We start from the raw sequence: 19,310 nt of genomic DNA, 5'->3' as shown, positions 1-19,310 counted from the left end.
ACAGAGAGTGGTAGAGAAATGTCTGGTCAACAGAGCATCATTGTCTCCTAGCAGACTGTGTGTGGGGGGGGGGGGTACAGCTACAGGTGGGATCCAACACAGCTGCAGTGTGTGTGTGTGTGTGTGTGTGTGTGTGTGTGTGTGTGTGTGTGTGTGTGTGTGTGTGTGTGTGTGTGTGTGTGTGTGTGTGTGTGTGTGGTAGCTATATGTGGATTCACCCGAGATGCACTTCTAAGAAAGAGAGAGTATGAGAACGTATGCCATCGATCGATCTATCTATCTATCTATCTATCTATCTATCTATCTATCTATCTATCTATCTATCTATCTATCTATCTATCTATCTATCTATATAGCTGCCTGCCAGTCACAACAGGACAAACACGTTCACAGCCTCAATGACGCTACACACACACACACACACACACACACACACACACACACACACACACACACACACACACACACACACACACACACACACACACACCCTCGTTGACCTTGGCTGGGTCTATGAACATGTTGGCAAAACTCACTGCAATAAAGCATCATAGAGCTATGGATTACGTGTGTGTGTGTGGGGGGGGGGGGGGGGTATGTCTACCTGTCTCTCTGTCCATCTGTCTGTCTGTTTGTATCTTTGTTTATCTATGTTTTGTCTGTATCTATCTGGCTGTCTGTCTGTCTCCCTGTCTGTCTGTCTATCTATCTATCTATCTATCTATCTATCTATCTATCTATCTATCTATCTATCTATCTATCTATCTATCTATCTATCTATCTATCTATCTATCTATCTATCTCTGTATGTCTCCTTGCCTGCCTGCCTGCCTGCCTGTCTGTCTGTCTGTCTGTCTGTCTGTCTGTCTGTCTGTCTGTCTGTCTGTCTGTCTGTCTGTCTATTTATCTGTCTATCTATCTATCCCCTTGTCTGTCTGTCTGTCTCTCTCTCTGTCTCCTTGTCTGTATGTCTGTCTGTCTGTCTGTGGGATAGTTTTATGATGACATCCCAACCGCCTAGAGCGCCACCTGACATTCCTCTCTCTGACCCTCTCATATCTCTCTCTCTCTCTCTCTCTCTCTCTCTCTCTCTCTCTCTCTCTCTCTCTCTCTCTCTCTCTCTCTCTCTCTCTCTCTCTCTGTTTCTCTCTATCCGTCTCTTTCTCTCTCTCTCTTTATCTCTCTCCTTGTCTCTTTTTCTCTCTCTTCTTTTTCGTTTGTGTCCTCCTCTCCACTCAGTGTTTTACTTCAGGCTACATATGTATAGCAGACACCTCTATCGCTCTTTCTTTCTTTCTCTCTCTCTCTTTTTGCCACACACACACTATCAAACACAGACTCGATCTGTCTCCCTTTCTCTCTCTCTCTCTCTCTCTCTCTCTCTCTCTCTCTCTCTCTCTCTCTCTCTCTCTCTCTTTGCCTCTCATGTCTCTCCGCTCACCATATTACTGGAGGCTACATACAGCAGACACCTCTCTCTCTCTCTCTCTCTCTCTCTCTCTCTCTCTCTCTCTCTCTCTCTCTCTCTCTCTCTCTCTCTCTCTCTCTCTCCTTCTTGCTCTATCTCTGTCTCTCTCCCTCTCCCTCTCTGTCTCTCTTTCTATTTATCTCCCTCTCTCTCTCCCTCTCTATCGCTCTACATGACACACACACACACATAATATACACACACACACACACACCGCTCTACTATAGTGCATTTATCTGCCATACACACACACACATTGAACCATATACCCCCCCCCCCTCTCTCACTCTCTCTTTCTCTCTTTCTCTCTCTCTCCCTCCAGCTCTCAGACCAGATAGACAGTTACTGTAGGCTGAAGTTGTTCAACTCTTTCACCTCAAGGCTCAAACTATAGAAGTCTAGCGTCTAGTCTGTCACCCTGTAACCCTATGGGTTCATACCGCTACTCTTCCATAATAACTATATGCGTCTGACCCAGTTTTCAACATTTTGGTTTCCATGTGAACATTACACCTTTAGTTTGTTTGTAATAGAAAAAATAACTGTCAGCAGCAGGCCAGAAATGTTATGTGCCATGTCCATGGGGACAGAATCAAGTGAAAATAATATATAATGCATCTAGGGCAAATGTGCCATTGAAGCACACTCATCTATATTTAGACATCGATATCCCACTGCACCAATGTAATGTAACCTAACAAAAATAGATTAATATTCATGAAATATTATCTAGTCTATTTATATTCATAACTTGCAATTGTATTATCCAGATTATACAGTCTATGTGCCGTTGCTGTTCGTACGAAATTCCAATTCGATAAATCGCAGAATGTTCAGTTACAGCATTTGTTTTACATTTGACCGATAATGAACATGACATCGCATGTCTAATACACCACTATCCAGAAGAAGTGACAAACGGAAGGGAGCCTCATACTGTATTATTATGGCCCACAGTTGCAATCACTAAATTACCTTCTAATGAGCGTGTAGCCCACCTGGAAACACACTAGCTCAGTAATCACCGATCCAAAAGTTAAGAATATCCAAGTTTTGATCCAGTAGACGAAGCATATATGATTACGACACGCAGACACACAGCTGATGGAGAAGAAACCGTAAATCCAAACTGTAACAAAAAATAGCCAGGTTGAAACGAGCACAATGCATATGAATCGATCATAACTTGCACGACTTACCACCACAGTCCAATGATGTTGACCGGACACAGCAGGATGAAGAACATGGCGAGTTGGATCCGCGGTAGTGGGGCCGACATGGTGTGAGGTCACAGAGAAGAAGAAGGAATCATCTGGTATATAGAGAGAGATAGAGAAGGATCCAGGCAGTTTATTAAAACGACCACCGCTCCTGGTCAGTGCGATCAATTGTCTTATGTTTGCAGTTGTTCAGCGGAACGGGGTTTCGAGTGCGTAAAAAGTCACCATCTCCAACACGTGCGCTCGTCTCCCCAGCGCGCGTTAACAACAAAGGCAACCCCGCGACCCAAACGACCCGGAGGGTAAGAAGAACGAGGGATCCGTGATCGAGTGTGTCTTTAATCTCTCCTTCATTGTCGTTTGATCCACAGCACAGACCCCCGTCAATACAGGAGGAGGAGGAGAAGGGCGAGAGAGAGAGAGGGGTACCGTACACACGGCGCGTCCTGAGTGAAAGGCACCCGAATTCCAATAAAGCAGTGAAGAGATGTGTTATCTGGCAGCAGCCAGGAGACTCCCGAAGCCCTGCGGGGGATGGAATGAAGCCAGGCGTTTTGGGCAGAGAGGGAGAGAGGTGTATTCAGAGACTAGACGAGTTTATAAAAAAAAAAAAAAAAAAGTATAGGCTGATATTCGATCAACGTTGACGTTTATGGCGCAAACAGTAATAGGAGATATCGTAGCTGTGGATGTACCGGCTGGATTTGTCTCCTGCCCTCCTGCGCGCTTCTCACTCCTCACTCTCTAGACTCCAGTCTCACTAGAACCAGGCCGTGCTCAGCTGCTGGCTGTCAAGTGCGCGGAAATAAGAACTCGTTCCGTTCTGAAGCAGCCTTGTTTATTTCAGAATAAAAGCCCGCGTGACAAGCGTATCTATGCGCTATTGCGGACATTATTCACAAATGCATCGATCTTCCAGGGCTATTTTGTATTTAGGAAATCCCTGAACATGATATTGCATTGGTTTGTGATAGATTATTAGTTACTCGGTATTTCAAAGTACCTCATATTTGGTGCCATTTTAAAGCTAACAACTAGGGCTTTCCAATGATATAAAATAAGTGTATGATTATCATCATAATTTATTATTATGGTTCATATATAGTTGCACTTGAACTTGTTGAAATTAAACTTGGAAGATAAAAATGTATTAAATTACACTTTCCTTGCTTAAATCAGATTTATGTATATTGAATGAAATGTAGACAATCTTGTTGGCAATATAGAACAGCTGACAGATTAGAAATAGCATCTATTGTTCAAAAGTTATTAATTAATTAATTAAACTAGATTTGATAAAAAAATATATAATTTTTTTTTACATATTGTGATGATAATTATAAAACGTTCATGTGTGTGTTAAAAATTTTCTTCAAACTTACCCCATTATCTTCATAGAGCCTTGTCTTCCTTCTAGAACCTCTCCCTTCTTGAAGGTTTTGTCCTGGGTAGGGAATGACTGCGCTGTTCCTGGATCTCAGCCGGTGCTGTTAGCATCTGCACTAGCATGGGAGCTAGTTCCAGCATCTAGACACTGCCGTCAATTCTAAGTTGACAAAATGAGATATGTTACATATAGGAATATGACCCACTAATGAATACACTAAATACAGCAATGTGGCTTATTTGAAAACACTGCATTTGCGAAATAAATACGTCAACTGTGTTGCCGTTAGCCGTGCGTTAGCCCGCAGCTAGCGCTGATGCTACCTAAACCACAGGAAGTTTTCCTCTGGGAAGATCTGTATGGGCCCACGGTACATTTCAAAACAAGCTTTTTGATGGAAAATATGACCAGAATCTCTGGAAAAACATCTCACAAACACTATAGACGGTCATAAAAGTTAACGAATGCTATAAGAAGTCCAACAGATTAGTATAAATAGTACTTACAAGGTTGTTTCGAAATCTAGAGCAGAGCGGGTTTTCCCCGTAGGAATTTACTCTGCGACCGGTCGTGCTGGAGGAAAGTTTGGAAAAACGGGAGCTGTGGTCGACGGAGGCTTTTATAGGCTTCCGGTCAGAGCTGCGGATTGATATTTGCTGTGTGTGTGGGGGCCGGTGTTCCTAATATGGTCACAAAAAATGGTGTCCCTCCGCCAAAAAATTAGAAAATAGTGCCGAAAAGAAAAGACAGCGCGCTATTGTACGGATCCGTGTCGGACGCTCTGGAAGAGACGAATAAGTTGTTTGGACCTTGAAAAAGTAGTTTTTGTACTTCTTGTGTTGTACTTTGTCAGTTCTCTGTTTAGCCTGAAAGTTATGGCGCTACACTTTCACACTTTTACAAGTTACACTTTCCAAAGGCCCATAGCTTTCACCAAAATAGGCCGCCTCCATCATATCTCAGGATTCCATATGATTTAGTGAGTGATATGAGTATTTTATATGAGTACTTTTTTCATTGTGTATGTCATGAATGTCATTATGAATTGAAAATGGGGGACCCTGGTGTAAACAAGACGAACGTCTTTCTCTGGTCTGCATCCCCTTAACAATTGTGTGTATTGAGCCGTACTGTACAGTACCCATTCAGCAATCTGTTAAATAAAGTTTTCAATCAATCAATCAATCAATTTAAAGGAAGTGTCAATTCCTGCGCTTTTGTTTTGAAGGTACAATTGCTCAACAGGAAGTGTTACTGCTACTCTGGTTTCCTGTGGCTTGACAGCGTTGTGAGGTCGGGTTATTTTCGCCCAGGCTGCAGGTAGAGAGGCGGCTGTCTGAGCCCCGCGCAGCCTGAGTGGCTTTTCCTTGGATGAAAGACAGAAAAAAAAAAAACACTCATCTTCCAAACTTGGCGTGACGTTGCTTCAGGCAACAAGCGAAATCCTCACTGTCACTCAGAGAGAGAGAGAGAGAGAGAGAGAGAGAGAGCGAGAGAGAGAGAGAGAGAGAGAGAGAGAGAGAGAGAGAGAGAGAGAGAGAGCAAAATTAGGGGAATCTATGAGTGAGAGAAAGACATTGGAAGAGAGGGATTGTCAGCAGGGGCGGATTTAGGATTGTAGGAGATCCGGGGCTTAGCCCAGATGGGCCCCCTTTTTTTTTTTTTTTTTTTTTTTTTGGCAGGCAAGGGGTGGTTTGGAGGCGGTCCGGCACGACCCCCTCCACGACAGATTTTTTTTGAATTTAATGAACCTGTACGTGCAATTTCCTGCAATATAGAGCCTTCAATCTTGACCAATAAAGCTGCTCTTTTCACTATAAAACTCAGTTAACCATAACGTAGTTATGGTTAGATTTATATATTGGGGGGGGGATATATCATATTTTTCATATAATCAAAAAGTGGTGGAGCAAGATCATACCTTTGCTCCCCCAAGTTCAATAGTGGGAGAGCAGAGATGCTCCGAATGCTCTTATGGCCAGGCGTCTATGATTCACTGATACAAAGTAAAATAGTGCAGTGCAATAAAATAGTTAGTAAAATAGAATAAAATAATGCAATAGTGCATTGCAATAAAATAGTTATCATCGTATTTTTTCGGGAGGCCGGTAAGGAGTGCATTACAGTAGTCGAGTCGGCTTGAGATAAAGGCATGGATCTGGTTTTCAGCGTCCTTTTGATTTATAAATGGCCGTACTTTAGCTATATTTCTAAGGTGGAAGAATTAAGTTTTTGTCAACTTGTTGATTGTGATTTAAAGCTTAGGTCTGAGTCTACCATAACACCAAGACTTAACTCACTCAAATACAGTTAGCAGCTGGATAGACCACAGATGAAAATTAGCTTCTGCTAAATCTGGTGCAAACATATTTTCATGTAACAATGATGAATTGTGTAAAAAAAAACAAAAAAAAAACAACATTTTTTTTATTATTTTTTTATTTTTTTTTAAATAGATTCAGGGCTTTTCAGAATACATCCGGGGCTTGAGCCCAGGTAGCCACCCCCTAGCTCCGCCCCTGATTGTCAGAGAGCGAGAGAGAAAACTGAAAATTGTTGAGTGCAGTAAAAAAAAAAGTACTACAGTGTGTGCATGAGTGTGTACGAACATGTGTGTATGTCTGTGTGCGTGTTTGTGCACAAGCAGGTGTGTGTGTGTGTGTGTGTGTGTGTGTGTGTGTGTGTGTGTGTGTGTGTGTGTGTGTGTGTGTGTGTGTGTGTGTGTGTGTGTGTGGACGAGCATGTGTGTGTGTGTGTGTGTGTGTGTGGACGAGCATGTGTGTGTATGTATGTTGGTGCACAAGCATGTGTGTGTGTGTGTAATGAGAGAGAGAAAGAGTGCAGTCATACGGTGTGTGTTTATAGTGAGGTATGACATCACTACAGTCCTCTGGGATGTACAGTATGGTGCTGGAGGTGCCAGCATGCTCTCCAGTGATAACACTGTTATCTATTCTATTCAACACGTGGCTCGTGGGCCAAACCCTCCTCTCCATCCGTCAAAAACATGAAAGGAAAGGAAACTCTTGGGTACATTGTAGGTCGACTACGCACACCCGGTCCTCTGCATTTGATCCATCTTCAAAGTCTATCCAATTACGGGCGACAGTGGCTCGGGAGGTAGAGCAGTCGTCTGGCAATCCGGAGGCTCCCAGTCCGATTCCCGCTCCTCCCGGGCAGCGTGTCGATGTGTCCTTGAGCAAGACACTTAACCCTTAATTGCTCCCGATGAGCAGGTTGCCACCTTGCATGGTTGCCTCCGCCGTCGGTGTGTGGATGTGTGAGTGAATGGGTCAAATGTGAGGAACAAATTGTAAAGCGATTTGTATAAAAGCGCTATATAAAAAAGCAGCCATTTGCCATTTACGTTGTCTGACCACTTTAATTAGTATATTTGTTTCTCAGGCGGAACTAACGTTAACATTATTAATCCTGCGGCCGCAATTTATTTAAAAACAGCCAATCAAATCCCCATCAATGGAAAATTAACCCACCCATACCCATGCTGATTGGACCTTGTGCAAGACTAGAAAGCGGGGATCCCCAGGTGGCCAAAAAGTTCCGGCCCATTAATGGCCTGTATCCGGCAGGCCGAAAGAAATTAGTCGGCCCAAGTCCGGCTGCCAGAGTCGGCCAAGTAGGCGGCAATGACTGACTGGCCGATTCCGGCCCGAGTACACTGGGCCAGGTCCGGGGTTGCCGGAAGCGGTGAACGTCCGGAATTGGCGGAATCGGCCCAGTAGGCGGCAATGACTGACTGGCCGATTCCGGCCCGAGTACACTGGGCCATGTCCGGGGTTGCCGGAAGCGGTGAACGTTGGCGGAATCGGCCCAGTAGGCGGCAATGACTGACTGGCTGATTGCGGCCCGAGTACACTGCACTGTAAGAAAAAATCGGTAAAAAAACGGTAGAAGTCCGGCAGCTTGGTGCCAGAGATATTCTGTAGAATTTACATTGAAATACCCTAATTAAAATAAAGTGGAAAAGCAATAAATTTACAGATAATTCTGTTTATTATTTGAGAACCCGAGAACAGAGAATCACTGTTAATTGACAGGTTAGGTTCAGCAGTGAAACACTGTTATTTTACAGGTTTTTTCCTACATTATTATGATCAAACACCTTCAATAAAGTGACAGAACTTAAAGTTCAGCAGTGAAACACTGTTATTTCACAAGTTTTCCCTACATTTACGATGAAACTCCTTCAATTAAGTGACATAACTCAAAGTTCAGCAGTGAAACACTGTTATTTCACAGGTCTTTCCTAAATTATTACGATCAAACTCCTTCAATAAAGTGACAGAACTTAAAGTTCAGCAGTGAAACACTGTTATTTCACAGGTTTTTCCTAAATTATTATGATCAAACTCCTTCAATAAAGTGACAGAACTTAAAGTTCAGCAGTGAAACACTGTTATTTTACATGTTTTCCCAGAATTATTACAATCAAACTCCTTCAATTAAGTGACAGAACTCAAAGTTCAGCAGTGAAACACTGTTATTTTACATGTTTTCCCAGAATTATTACAATCAAACTCCTTCAATTAAGTGACAGAACTCAAAGTTCAGCAGTGAAACACTGTTATTCTACATGTTTTCCCATAATTATTACAATCAAACTCCTTCAATTAAGTGACAGAACTCAAAGTTCAGCAGTGAAACACTGTTATTTTACATGTTTTCCCATAATTATTACAATCAAACTCCTTCAATTAAGTGACAGAACTCAAAGTTCAGCAGTGAAACACTGTTATTTCACAGGTTTTTCCTCAATTATTACGATCAAACTCCTTCAATAAAGTGACAGAACTTAAAGTTCAGCAGTGAAACACTGTTATTTGACAGGTTTTCCCATAATTATTACAATCAAACTCCTTCAATTAAGTGACAGAACTCAAAGTTCAGCAGTGAAAGACTGTTATTTCACAGGTTTTTCCTAAATTATTACGATCAAACTCCTTCAATAAAGTGACAGAACTTAAAGTTCAGCAGTGAAACACTGTTATTTCACAGGTTTTTCCTCAATTATTACAATCAAACTCCTTCAATTAAGTGACAGAACTTAAAGTTCAGCAGTGAAACACTGTTATTTTACAGGTTTTCCCATAATTATTACAATCAAACTCCTTCAATAAAGTGACAGAACTCAAAGTTCAGCAGTGAAAGACTGTTATTTCACAGGTTTTTCCTAAATTATTACGATCAAACTCCTTCAATAAAGTGACAGAACTTAAAGTTCAGCAGTGAAACACTGTTATTTCACAGGTTTTTCCTCAATTATTACAATCAAACTCCTTCAATTAAGTGACAGAACTTAAAGTTCAGCAGTGAAACACTGTTATTTTACAGGTTTTCCCATAATTATTACAATCAAACTCCTTCAATAAAGTGACAGAACTCAAAGTTCAGCAGTGAAAGACTGTTATTTCACAGATTTTTCCTAAATTATTACGATCAAACTCCTTCAATAAAGTGACAGAACTTAAAGTTCAGCAGTGAAACACTGTTATTTCACAGGTTTTTCCTCAATTATTACAATCAAACTCCTTCAATAAAGTGACAGAACTTAAAGTTCAGCAGTGAAACACTGTTATTTTACAGGTTTTCCCATAATTATTACAATCAAACTCCTTCAATTAAGTGACAGAACTTAAAGTTCAGCAATGAAACACCGTTATTTCACAGGTTTTTCCTCAATTATTACAATCAAACTCCTTCAATAAAGTGACAGAACTTAAAGTTCAGCAGTGAAACACTGTTATTTTACAGGCTTTCCCATAATTATTACAATCAAACTCCTTCAATTAAGTGACAGAACTCAAAGTTCAGCAGAGAAACACTTTTATTGTACAGATTGTTAGAAACAAAAAGCTTTAACAAAAAGTGTTAACAAACGATCAGGATTGTAAAACTGCTTTATTTTGGAAGCAAGTGTGCTGTATAAAACAGATTCAAATGATTTAAAACTTTAGCTTGCAGTGTTTGTTCAAATATAATGTTTAAATACAGTATGTAAAGTTAAAAACCTATAGAAGTACAATCTAAACACTATTTATGGATCAATATGCATGGCAGCTGCCACCATTGGTGTGTGAATGTGTGTGAATAGGTGAATGAGAGGCCATACGCGCTTTGGATAAAAGCGCTATTGCTATATAAGTGCAGTCCATTGAACATAACATAATGGCCAAGTAGTAAATTAAACTTTATGTCCACAATTCTGAACTATCCCTTCAATGTCATCAGATGATTTCAACTTTTAAAAGCGGAGAAAGCAACATATTGTGCTGTTGAACCGAGGGGGTTGTGGTCAGGTCTACAGTTTTTTAGCTTTACCATTTCAGTTTTATATTGTTTTCCACAATATTCTCCCGACCCCTGGGGGCTCCATAATATATGTGAACATTATACTGTTTAATTCAGAATCCCAACTATACAGTGTATTACTAAGTAAAAATCAAAACATACCACACCACAAAAGGTCAATGAATCAGTGGCACAAGTGAAGAGCAGATAAGGAACAATCCTCCAGATTGGCAGTAATCAGCTGGATCCTTGGTGCATGGTGCATCTGGGAAAATGAAAAAAAAGGACACTATGATTCACTGGAAAGTCCGGGACTGTACATTAGGAGGGGGTGGGTGGTAGGAAAAAAGATATATACGGTGGGGAGGAGACTGTCTACAGATACACCTGTGTGATGTTGCTACGGAGTTAAGCTAATAAACGTATACTATACTCACAACCACAGCAGGGGACACAACTATTTTGTTACCCTGCCATGTGGCGGACAGACCTCGCAAATGTCACTCGCCCAATAGCCTCCAGCTGCAACCACTCGAGTCCCTGAGTGATGACTGCTTGGCGCCGCCTCGGTAGAAAAAATTCCCTTTTCATGATATTTGGCGCCTCTGATTGGCTCAATTTTGTTTCAATCTGTATGCATCTACAAATCATATTATACCAGGTAGTCAATTCCGTTAGACTGCGAATCAAATTGACGGATCTCCCCAATCAAATTGACGGAAATCCGTCTTGAGACGGAACACTTTAATGCCTGCATTCAACATCGAGTATCTATTGTTCAGGATGTAGGAACGTTATACTTTTTCATTCATACAAAAATACAAAAATACCTTCTAGAATATAAGTATGTTTTATCATTTTCTGTAGTAATTCCTAGAACGTGAGTTATAGACCTAAATGCATCGATTGCCGTTTATTCCCTAGACACGCTATATTAAAAAATTCAACTGTATATGATCGTATACGTTATGCGTCATCATGCACGGAGGAAAGGGGGGGGGGGGCGGCGTTTATAATTACGTGATCGTCAGTAAATGCTTTATGTAGTATGGGTGATATATTGATCAGATGGTTTGCAGTGAAATGAATAAATTGGGCTGAAAATAACCAGGGTTTAGCCCAGTCAGATTTAAGGCTTTAAGACTTTTTAATGCCAATCAGAATTAAATTTAATACCAATTTCACGATAACAAAATGGCAAAAATCATGGGTACTCTCAGTACTCATTCAAGGGTACTACGACTATGCCTGCACCTCATGGTACCAAAGCACCTCAAAGGCACTAAAAACAAGATTACAAACATCACAAAACAAACTGGTCAGACTACTGCTTAACCTCACTCCTAAAACCCACTTTACCCCTGCCCACATTCAAAACCGCTCTTAAAGAGCACCTACGGGAGACTGCAATTCGAAACTGGCCACCGTAAATGTCCACCCCCCCCCCCCCCCCTCCTCCTAATGTACAGTCTCATCCCCATCATATATATATAATATTTTCTGTTAGGATCTCTGGGTAACAGTACTGTATATTATTTGCATATCGTATATGTCACAAATGTAACAGTACTACAGTATATACCTGTATGTCATGTATGTCCCTATGCCATAAATGTCATGATGTCATGTATGTTTTACTGTATTTATTTCTGTATATGTTCGGACAGAGATACGGGATGGTTTGAAAGCTCGGCGTTGCTAATAAATATTTTTAATATTTTTTTATAAACTGCTCAAAGCGGCATTATTTCCGCCGTTGGGTGATCACAGCGCCTGCGCACCATCCCGTATCTCTGTCCGAAACCCTCGTGCAACTGTGAGCACATTTGTAATGTCTCTGTGATACTTGTATAACGAACGGTTCGGCCAGAACCAGTCCTTCAGGGTAAATCTAGGTTGGTTTCCCATTGAGGAGCAAGTGACTGTGGATTCACTCGGTGCAGCACAGTCACGAAAGGGGCTAGTATGGACCCTGATGTAAACAAGACAAACGTCTTTCTCTGGTCTGCATCACCTTAACAATTGTGTGTATTGAGCCGTACTGTATTGTACCCATTCTGCAATCTGTTAAATAAAGTTTTCATTCATTCATTCAGCCAGCCGCCGCGCTCACTGGGGCTATTGATAGCGTCAATTAATTGTTGTTGTTGTTGGTACTGCCGCTGCGGATGTGAACGGGGCCAGAGGGGCTTTGGGAGGATGGGAAAGTTATTATTATTATTATTATAATAGTAATTGGCTATCATACGTGCCTAGCTAGCGTTAGCTAAAAGAGCCCTTGCAGTGAAGTTATTATTATTATAGCTATCATACTGCAATATAAACTGAGTTTTATAGTGAAAAGAGCAGCTTTATTTTGGTCAAGATTGAAGGCTCTATATTGCAGGAAATTGCACATACAGGTGTTCATTAAATGTAAAAAAAATTAAATAAAAAAAAAAGAATAAAAAAGAATCTTGCACCCCCACTTTCAACTATAACTAGGCGGCCATGGGTGTATATATGAATTTTGAATGCCATGGCGAAAAAATTCAATATTGATCTCAATAACGCTGTACAGCGAGATCCAATAGGGTCCAGCTGCAGACTCGGAGCCTCGGTCCAGATTGGAACTTCCGCCCTGCCACAGGACTATTACTCCTGTGACAGGGCAATGCGCTGATTGGCGGAAAGTACGGAAGTATCTCGAAGTACGTCTGACGTATCTCGAATTACGTCTGACGTTTCTCTACGTTAGCGAACATTAAACGTTGTATTCATAAAATAATATAAATTCAGCAGCATGGGGAGGGCCGGGGGGAGGGGAGGTACAGGTAGTAGAAGACATAGTTATAGTACAGTGGAGAAGTAAAAATAGAATAAAAAGGCAGTGGAAACAATATACAATATTATTAACTCTAATAATAACACGCCTCGCGGGCTCATTATAATACGAGAGCCGTGGGTCTGCATTGTATAGAGCGGATCCCCCGGCCGTATTCAAGCGCTGGAGCGCTTTGCCATGGATAAAACTGTATTAATATAGTAGTAATAATAGTAGTTGGCTAGTTGCGCGCTTCTGGCCACCTCCCGCAGTGCGCGCATACACACATACTGTCTGTAGCCTATACAGTACGTGCAAAATTAGTTGTCAAGAGCCAATCGCACAGGTTGCCTCATCTCATCTGGCTCTGCAAATAGATCTAGAGTCTGAATATCATATATAGCCTGCTGATGATCTCTCTCAAATCCATTCTGAGAACGGAATGCAGTGCCTGCAACGCGGGTCTTGATTGATTGATGCATTCGATGCATAATTGCGGTGTATAAAATTCGATGTAAAAAACCATCATCCGGGCTACCCAGACAGGATAAGCAATCGAGCCTGGATGCAATCGAATTGACTTCTGGCCCATCACTGCACGGCTTTGTCAGTCATGTGATCACACCAACCCGGGAGAAAGATGGCGGTATATATACATACGTTGGGGAGAGAATATACATACGGTGGGGAGGAGACTGTACATTAGGAGGGGGTGGGTGGGAGAGAAATATACATACGGTGGGGAGAGAATATATACATACGGTGGGGAGGAGACTGTACATTAGGAGGGGGTGGGAGAAAATATATACATACGGTGGGGAGGAGACTGTACATTAGGAGGGGGTGGGTGGGAGAGAAATATACATACGGTGGGGAGAGAATATATACATACGGTGGGGAGGAGACTGTACATTAGGAGGGGGTGGGAGAGAATATATACATATGGTGGGGAGAGAATATACATACGGTGGGGAGGAGACTGTACATTAGGAGGGGGTGGGAGAGAATATATACATACGGTGGGGAGGAGACTGTACATTACGAGGGGGTGGGAGAGAAATATACATATGGTGGGGAGAGAATATATACATATGGTGGGGAGAGAATATATACATACGGTGGGGAGGAGACTGTACATTAGGAGGGGGTGGGTGGGTGGGAGAGAAATATACATATGGTGGGGAGAGAATATATACATACGGTGGGGAGAAGACTGTACATTAGGAGGGGGTGGGAGAGAAATATACATATGGTGGGGAGAGAATATATACATATGGTGGGGAGAGAATATATACATACGGTGGGGAGGAGACTGTACATTAGGAGGGGGTGGGTGGGTGGGAGAGAAATATACATATGGTGGGGAGAGAATATATACATACGGTGGGGAGGAGACTGTCTATTATATGTATATTTCTCTCCCACCCACCCACCCCCTCCTAATGTACAGTCTCCTCCCCACTGTATGTATATATTCTCTCCCCATCATATGTATATATTCTCTCCCCACCGTTCTCTTGGTGTAAAAAGTTTAAGACCAGGGTGAGGCCAGGCTATGGATGGCTTTGAAGGTGAGGAGTAGTGTTTTGAAGTTAATGCGTTCCTTGATCGGGAGCCAGTGGAGGGAGTGGAGGACAGGAGTGATGTGTTCGCGGGACCGGGTGTTAGTGAGGAGGCGGGCAACTGAGTTTTGGACCATCTGCAGTTTATGGAGGGAGCGGGAGGTGATGCCAGTGAGGAGGGAGTTACAGTAGTCCAGGAGGGAAAAGATGAAGGCGTGTATGAGGGATTCAGCAGCAGGGGGTAGAGGCAGTGACGGATTTTGGCAATGTTGCGGAGGTGAAAATATGAAGTTTTGACAATGGAGCGGACATGGGGTCAAATGAGAGGGTGGGGTCGAGGATGACACAGAGGTTGCGGACTAGGGGGGAGGGGTGATGGTGGAGTCATTGATGGTGAGCGTGATGTAATACAATAATTTATACTGTAGCATTACAAACCATTTGACAGCCAGGTCCTGCACCTCCGTTCTTGTCCTCTAGGAGCCATCGCAGCATGGCCAAGACCTTCCTCATCCAGCATACTGTCCTTCTGAAGGTCTGAAGTCATTAGTGGCCATGAACCTAGAGAGAGAGCGAGAATGCGTTAGTAGATAGTCTAAGGCCAGTGATTCTCAATATTATTTTGCATATCTAGGACCTCTAATTTAGTCCATGTCATGCACATCTACATAATATACTGTAGCATTACAAACCATTTGACAGCCAGGTCCAGCACCTCTCCGTTCTTGTCTTCTAGGAGCCATCGCAGCATGGCCAAGACCTTCCTCATCCAGCATACTGTCCTTCTGAAGGTCTGAAGTCATTAGTGGCCATGAACCTAGAGAGAGAGTGAGAATACGTTAGTAGATAGTCTAAGGCCAGTGATTCTCAATATTATTTTGCATATCTAGGACCTCTAATTTAGTCCATGTCATGCACATCTACATAATATACTGTAGCATTACAAACCATTTGACAGCCAGGTCCAGCACCTCTCCGTTCTTGTCTTCTAGGAGCCATCGCAGCATGGCCAAGACCTTCCTCATCCAGCATACTGTCCTTCTGAAGGTCTGAAGTCATTAGTGGCCATGAACCTAGAGAGAGAGCGAGAATACGTTAGTAGATAGTCTAAGGCCAGTGATTCTCAATATTATTTTGCATATCTAGGACCTCTAATTTAGTCCATGTCATGCACATCTACATAATATACTGTAGCATTACAAACCATTTGACAGCCAGGTCCAGCACCTCTCCGTTCTTGTCTTCTAGGAGCCATCGCAGCATGGCCAAGACCTTCCTCATCCAGCATACTGTCCTTCTGAAGGTCTGAAGTCATTAGTGGCCATGAACCTAGAGAGAGAGCGAGAATACGTTAGTAGATAGTCTAAGGCCAGTGATTCTCAATATTATTTTGCATATCTAGGACCTCTAATTTAGTCCATGTCATGCACATCTACATAATATACTGTAGCATTACAAACCATTTGACAGCCAGGTCCAGCACCTCTCCGTTCTTGTCTTCTAGGAGCCATTGCAGCATGGCCAAGACCTTCCTCATCCAGCATACTGTCCTTCTGAAGGTCTGAAGTCATTAGTGGCCATGAACCTAGAGAGAGAGCGAGAATACGTTAGTAGATAGTCTAAGGCCAGTGATTCTCAATATTATTTTGCATATCTAGGACCTCTAATTTAGTCCATGTCATGCACATCTACATACAATATACAGTAGCATCCATCAACACAGGATGACCCTTTCCAGCTGTTGAAATGAAAGTCCCAGATTGAAAAGTATATATATACACAGTCACACACACAATAAAACATTGTATACATCACTTACAAGCATGACCACTTGAAGATCTTGAAGACTTGGTAGATATTGACCGTCTTGGGAGAGAGAGAGAGAAGGCATTACAGGATGACTCTTTGAAAATGATGTCCCAGATTAAAAAGTATATATTATATATACAGTCAGTCACACACACAATAAAAAAAATGTATACATCACTTACGACCACTTGAAGTAGTTGTTCTTGAGCCGTCTTCTGCGTTCATCTCATTGATGAGATCCAGCACTGTAACAGTATATTTGCAACAATGAAATTATATATTTTATTACAACTCTATCAGCTGAGTAACAATATTCATCAAAGTGTTGCGTGTTACAGTGTAGGTTAGTTTATTAGTGCATGACAGTAGGGTTAGCATACTTTTCACACTATAAGCCCCACCTGAATGATAGCCAGTTAGCAGCTCCGGGTACAGTATGTACCCCAACGTTAGCTCTCATAACGTTAGCAGCTCCTGGTACAGTATAGGTACCAAAAGTTATCTCTCATAGTCATAACGTTAGCAGCTCCGGGTACAGTATGTACCCCAACGTTAGCTCTCATAACGTTAGCCAGTTAGCAGCTCCTGGTACAGTAGGTACCAAAAGTTAGCTCTCATAGTCATAACGTTAGCAGCTCCGGGTACAGTATATATGTACCCCAACGTTAGCTCTCATAACGTTAGCCAGTTAGCAGCTCCTGGTACAGTAGGAACCAAAAGTTAGCTGTCATAGTCATAACGTTAGCAGCTCCGGGTACAGTATACAACGTTAGCTAGTCATACCGTTAGCCAGTTAGCAGCTCCGGTATTTTACAGATCCCGCCAGTTTAATAATATCGAGCTAATAACGTTACAGTAGTCACTGAAAACACAGACTAAACAGCACTCATTTATATCAGCGGCACGCATTACTTATAAATAATAAAAGATATGTGTTGCACAATTACCTGAGGAGAAGATGCAATTCCGTTGCTCACGACGTGCAGGCTCTGTCTGTAGCGTGGTTCAATTCAAATTTCAAACCGGGATCCCCCACAATGCAACGCATCAGTGTTGCCAGATTTGAGAGTCAGCCTTAATCTGACAAACCTTTGATAACAATGGGCGGTTCGGATATTGTTAATCCGATCTGGCAACCATGCTATCCTTGTTTCTCCGCACAGACTGACCACGGTTTTGATTGATTGATTGAAAACTTTGTTAACAGATTGCAGAATGGGTACAATACAGTACAGCTCAATACATACAATTGTTAAGGGCATGCAGACCAGAGAAAGACGTTCGTCTTGTTTACATCAGGGACCCCCATTTTCAATTCATCATAACATGACATGTGACATACAGATAGACACTTCTATACATTTATGACATACCAGATTTGCAAATACAGTAGGCCTACTGTTTGTGATACAAAAAGAGTCTAGAAAAGAGAGTATATATTTGACGTAGAACCGTACATTATAGGTGGGGGGGGGTAGGAGGGGTGGGGGGGCACACTGTACAACTGCACAAGCACAACTGTACATTGGAATATTGACAAAACCATGTTTGGTACTTTACTGTACATTGGAGGGGGTTGGGTTAGGACATTTACAGGGGCCAGTTTCGAATTGCAGTCTCCCGTAGGTGTTCTTTGAGAGTGTTTTGAAAGTGGGTAGTGATTCACATTCCTTTACATCTTTGGGTAGGGCGTTCCACATTGATGTGGCATAATTGCAAAACGTGTTTAGTCCCTGTTTGAGCCTAATCTGGGTTTAACATGATTTGTGGAGCTCCCATGGTGTTGTGGTCGTGGTATTCACTGACCTTTGGGAAGTATTTTGACCTGTACACATATACCTTGGTCGTGTATGTATCTTGTAGACAGGCCCATTGCAAGTTGCTGTACTCTGTCGTCTACTCTAAGCCATCCTAGGTTGTCACGTGGGCAGGGGCGAGGTGGGTTCTAGAAGTAAGGTCAAGCAGTAGTCTGACCAGTTTGTTTTGAGATGTTTGTGTAGCAGGGTGGATTATCCCTACTTTATGAGATGTACACTGTCACCAGGTAGGGGGGAACGCAGCAGATCTGAGTCCAACTGAATCCCCGACTTTAGTGCAGGAGTGGAGCTTTAGCAGAGGGTCACAGCCTCTTCACCCTGCTCCCCTCTGGGAGAAGGCTGAGGATCCCAAAGGCTGTGAAAGCTCGACACAGACTGAGCTTCTTCCCCTCAGCCGCCAGGCTGATCAATGCCTCAGGTCCCCCCCCCCCCTCGGTACCCCCCCCCCTCTGCCCCCAAGTGACACTGGCACAATGACACTGACTGCACTGCACTAGTCCGTACTGGATCCCTGCACTCTTCACTTTATATAATGTATTTATTGATTAATCCCCCACTGCACTGTTTCGTTTCTTGTCTGTGTTGGTGTTGTTTTCTGTGAAAAAAGAAAGGAAATGCATACACTGTATTGCTGCAACAATTATGTTTTACACAAATGGCTAAATAAAGGAATCTGAATCTGAATCTGAATCTGGGGCCTAGGTTTACTAACCTAGGTGTAGTGTGCTGGTCCAGCTTTAACAAATTATCTCTGTATCTTTTCAATGTAAATAATAAATCAGTAACCAGTATTGTTATGTTAGCGTACTGAGCTGCGGTTAAAGGCCTTAACCACAGGTTAAAGGCCTTAACCACAGTTGTTATGTTAGCTACTGAGCTGCTGGTTAAAGGCCTTAACTACAGTGTTGTTATGTTAGCTACTGAGCTGCTGCAGG

General features: G+C 42.3%; 1 protein-coding gene across 1 annotated transcript in view; it reads right to left on the bottom strand.

The window, feature by feature from the left end:
- The window catches only part of wnt6b (wingless-type MMTV integration site family, member 6b), a gene marked incomplete at its 3' end in the record, with an annotated part of 377,085 nt that extends 374,062 nt beyond the window's left edge, over window positions 1–3,023 (bottom strand). Inside the window, exon 1 of the mRNA XM_084314860.1 lies at window positions 2,668–3,023. Within this exon, the coding sequence (XP_084170986.1) occupies window positions 2,668–2,747 (80 nt within the window). The 5' untranslated portion in view covers window positions 2,748–3,023. The remainder of the gene's footprint in view (window positions 1–2,667) is intronic.
- Window positions 3,024–19,310: the final 16,287 nt, after the last annotated feature.

Source organism: Notolepis coatsorum, assembly GCF_963971535.1.
Source record: "Notolepis coatsorum genome assembly, chromosome: 5".
NCBI classification, from domain to species: domain Eukaryota; kingdom Metazoa; phylum Chordata; class Actinopteri; order Aulopiformes; family Paralepididae; genus Notolepis; species Notolepis coatsorum.
This window is presented reverse-complemented; position numbering and strand designations above follow the sequence as displayed.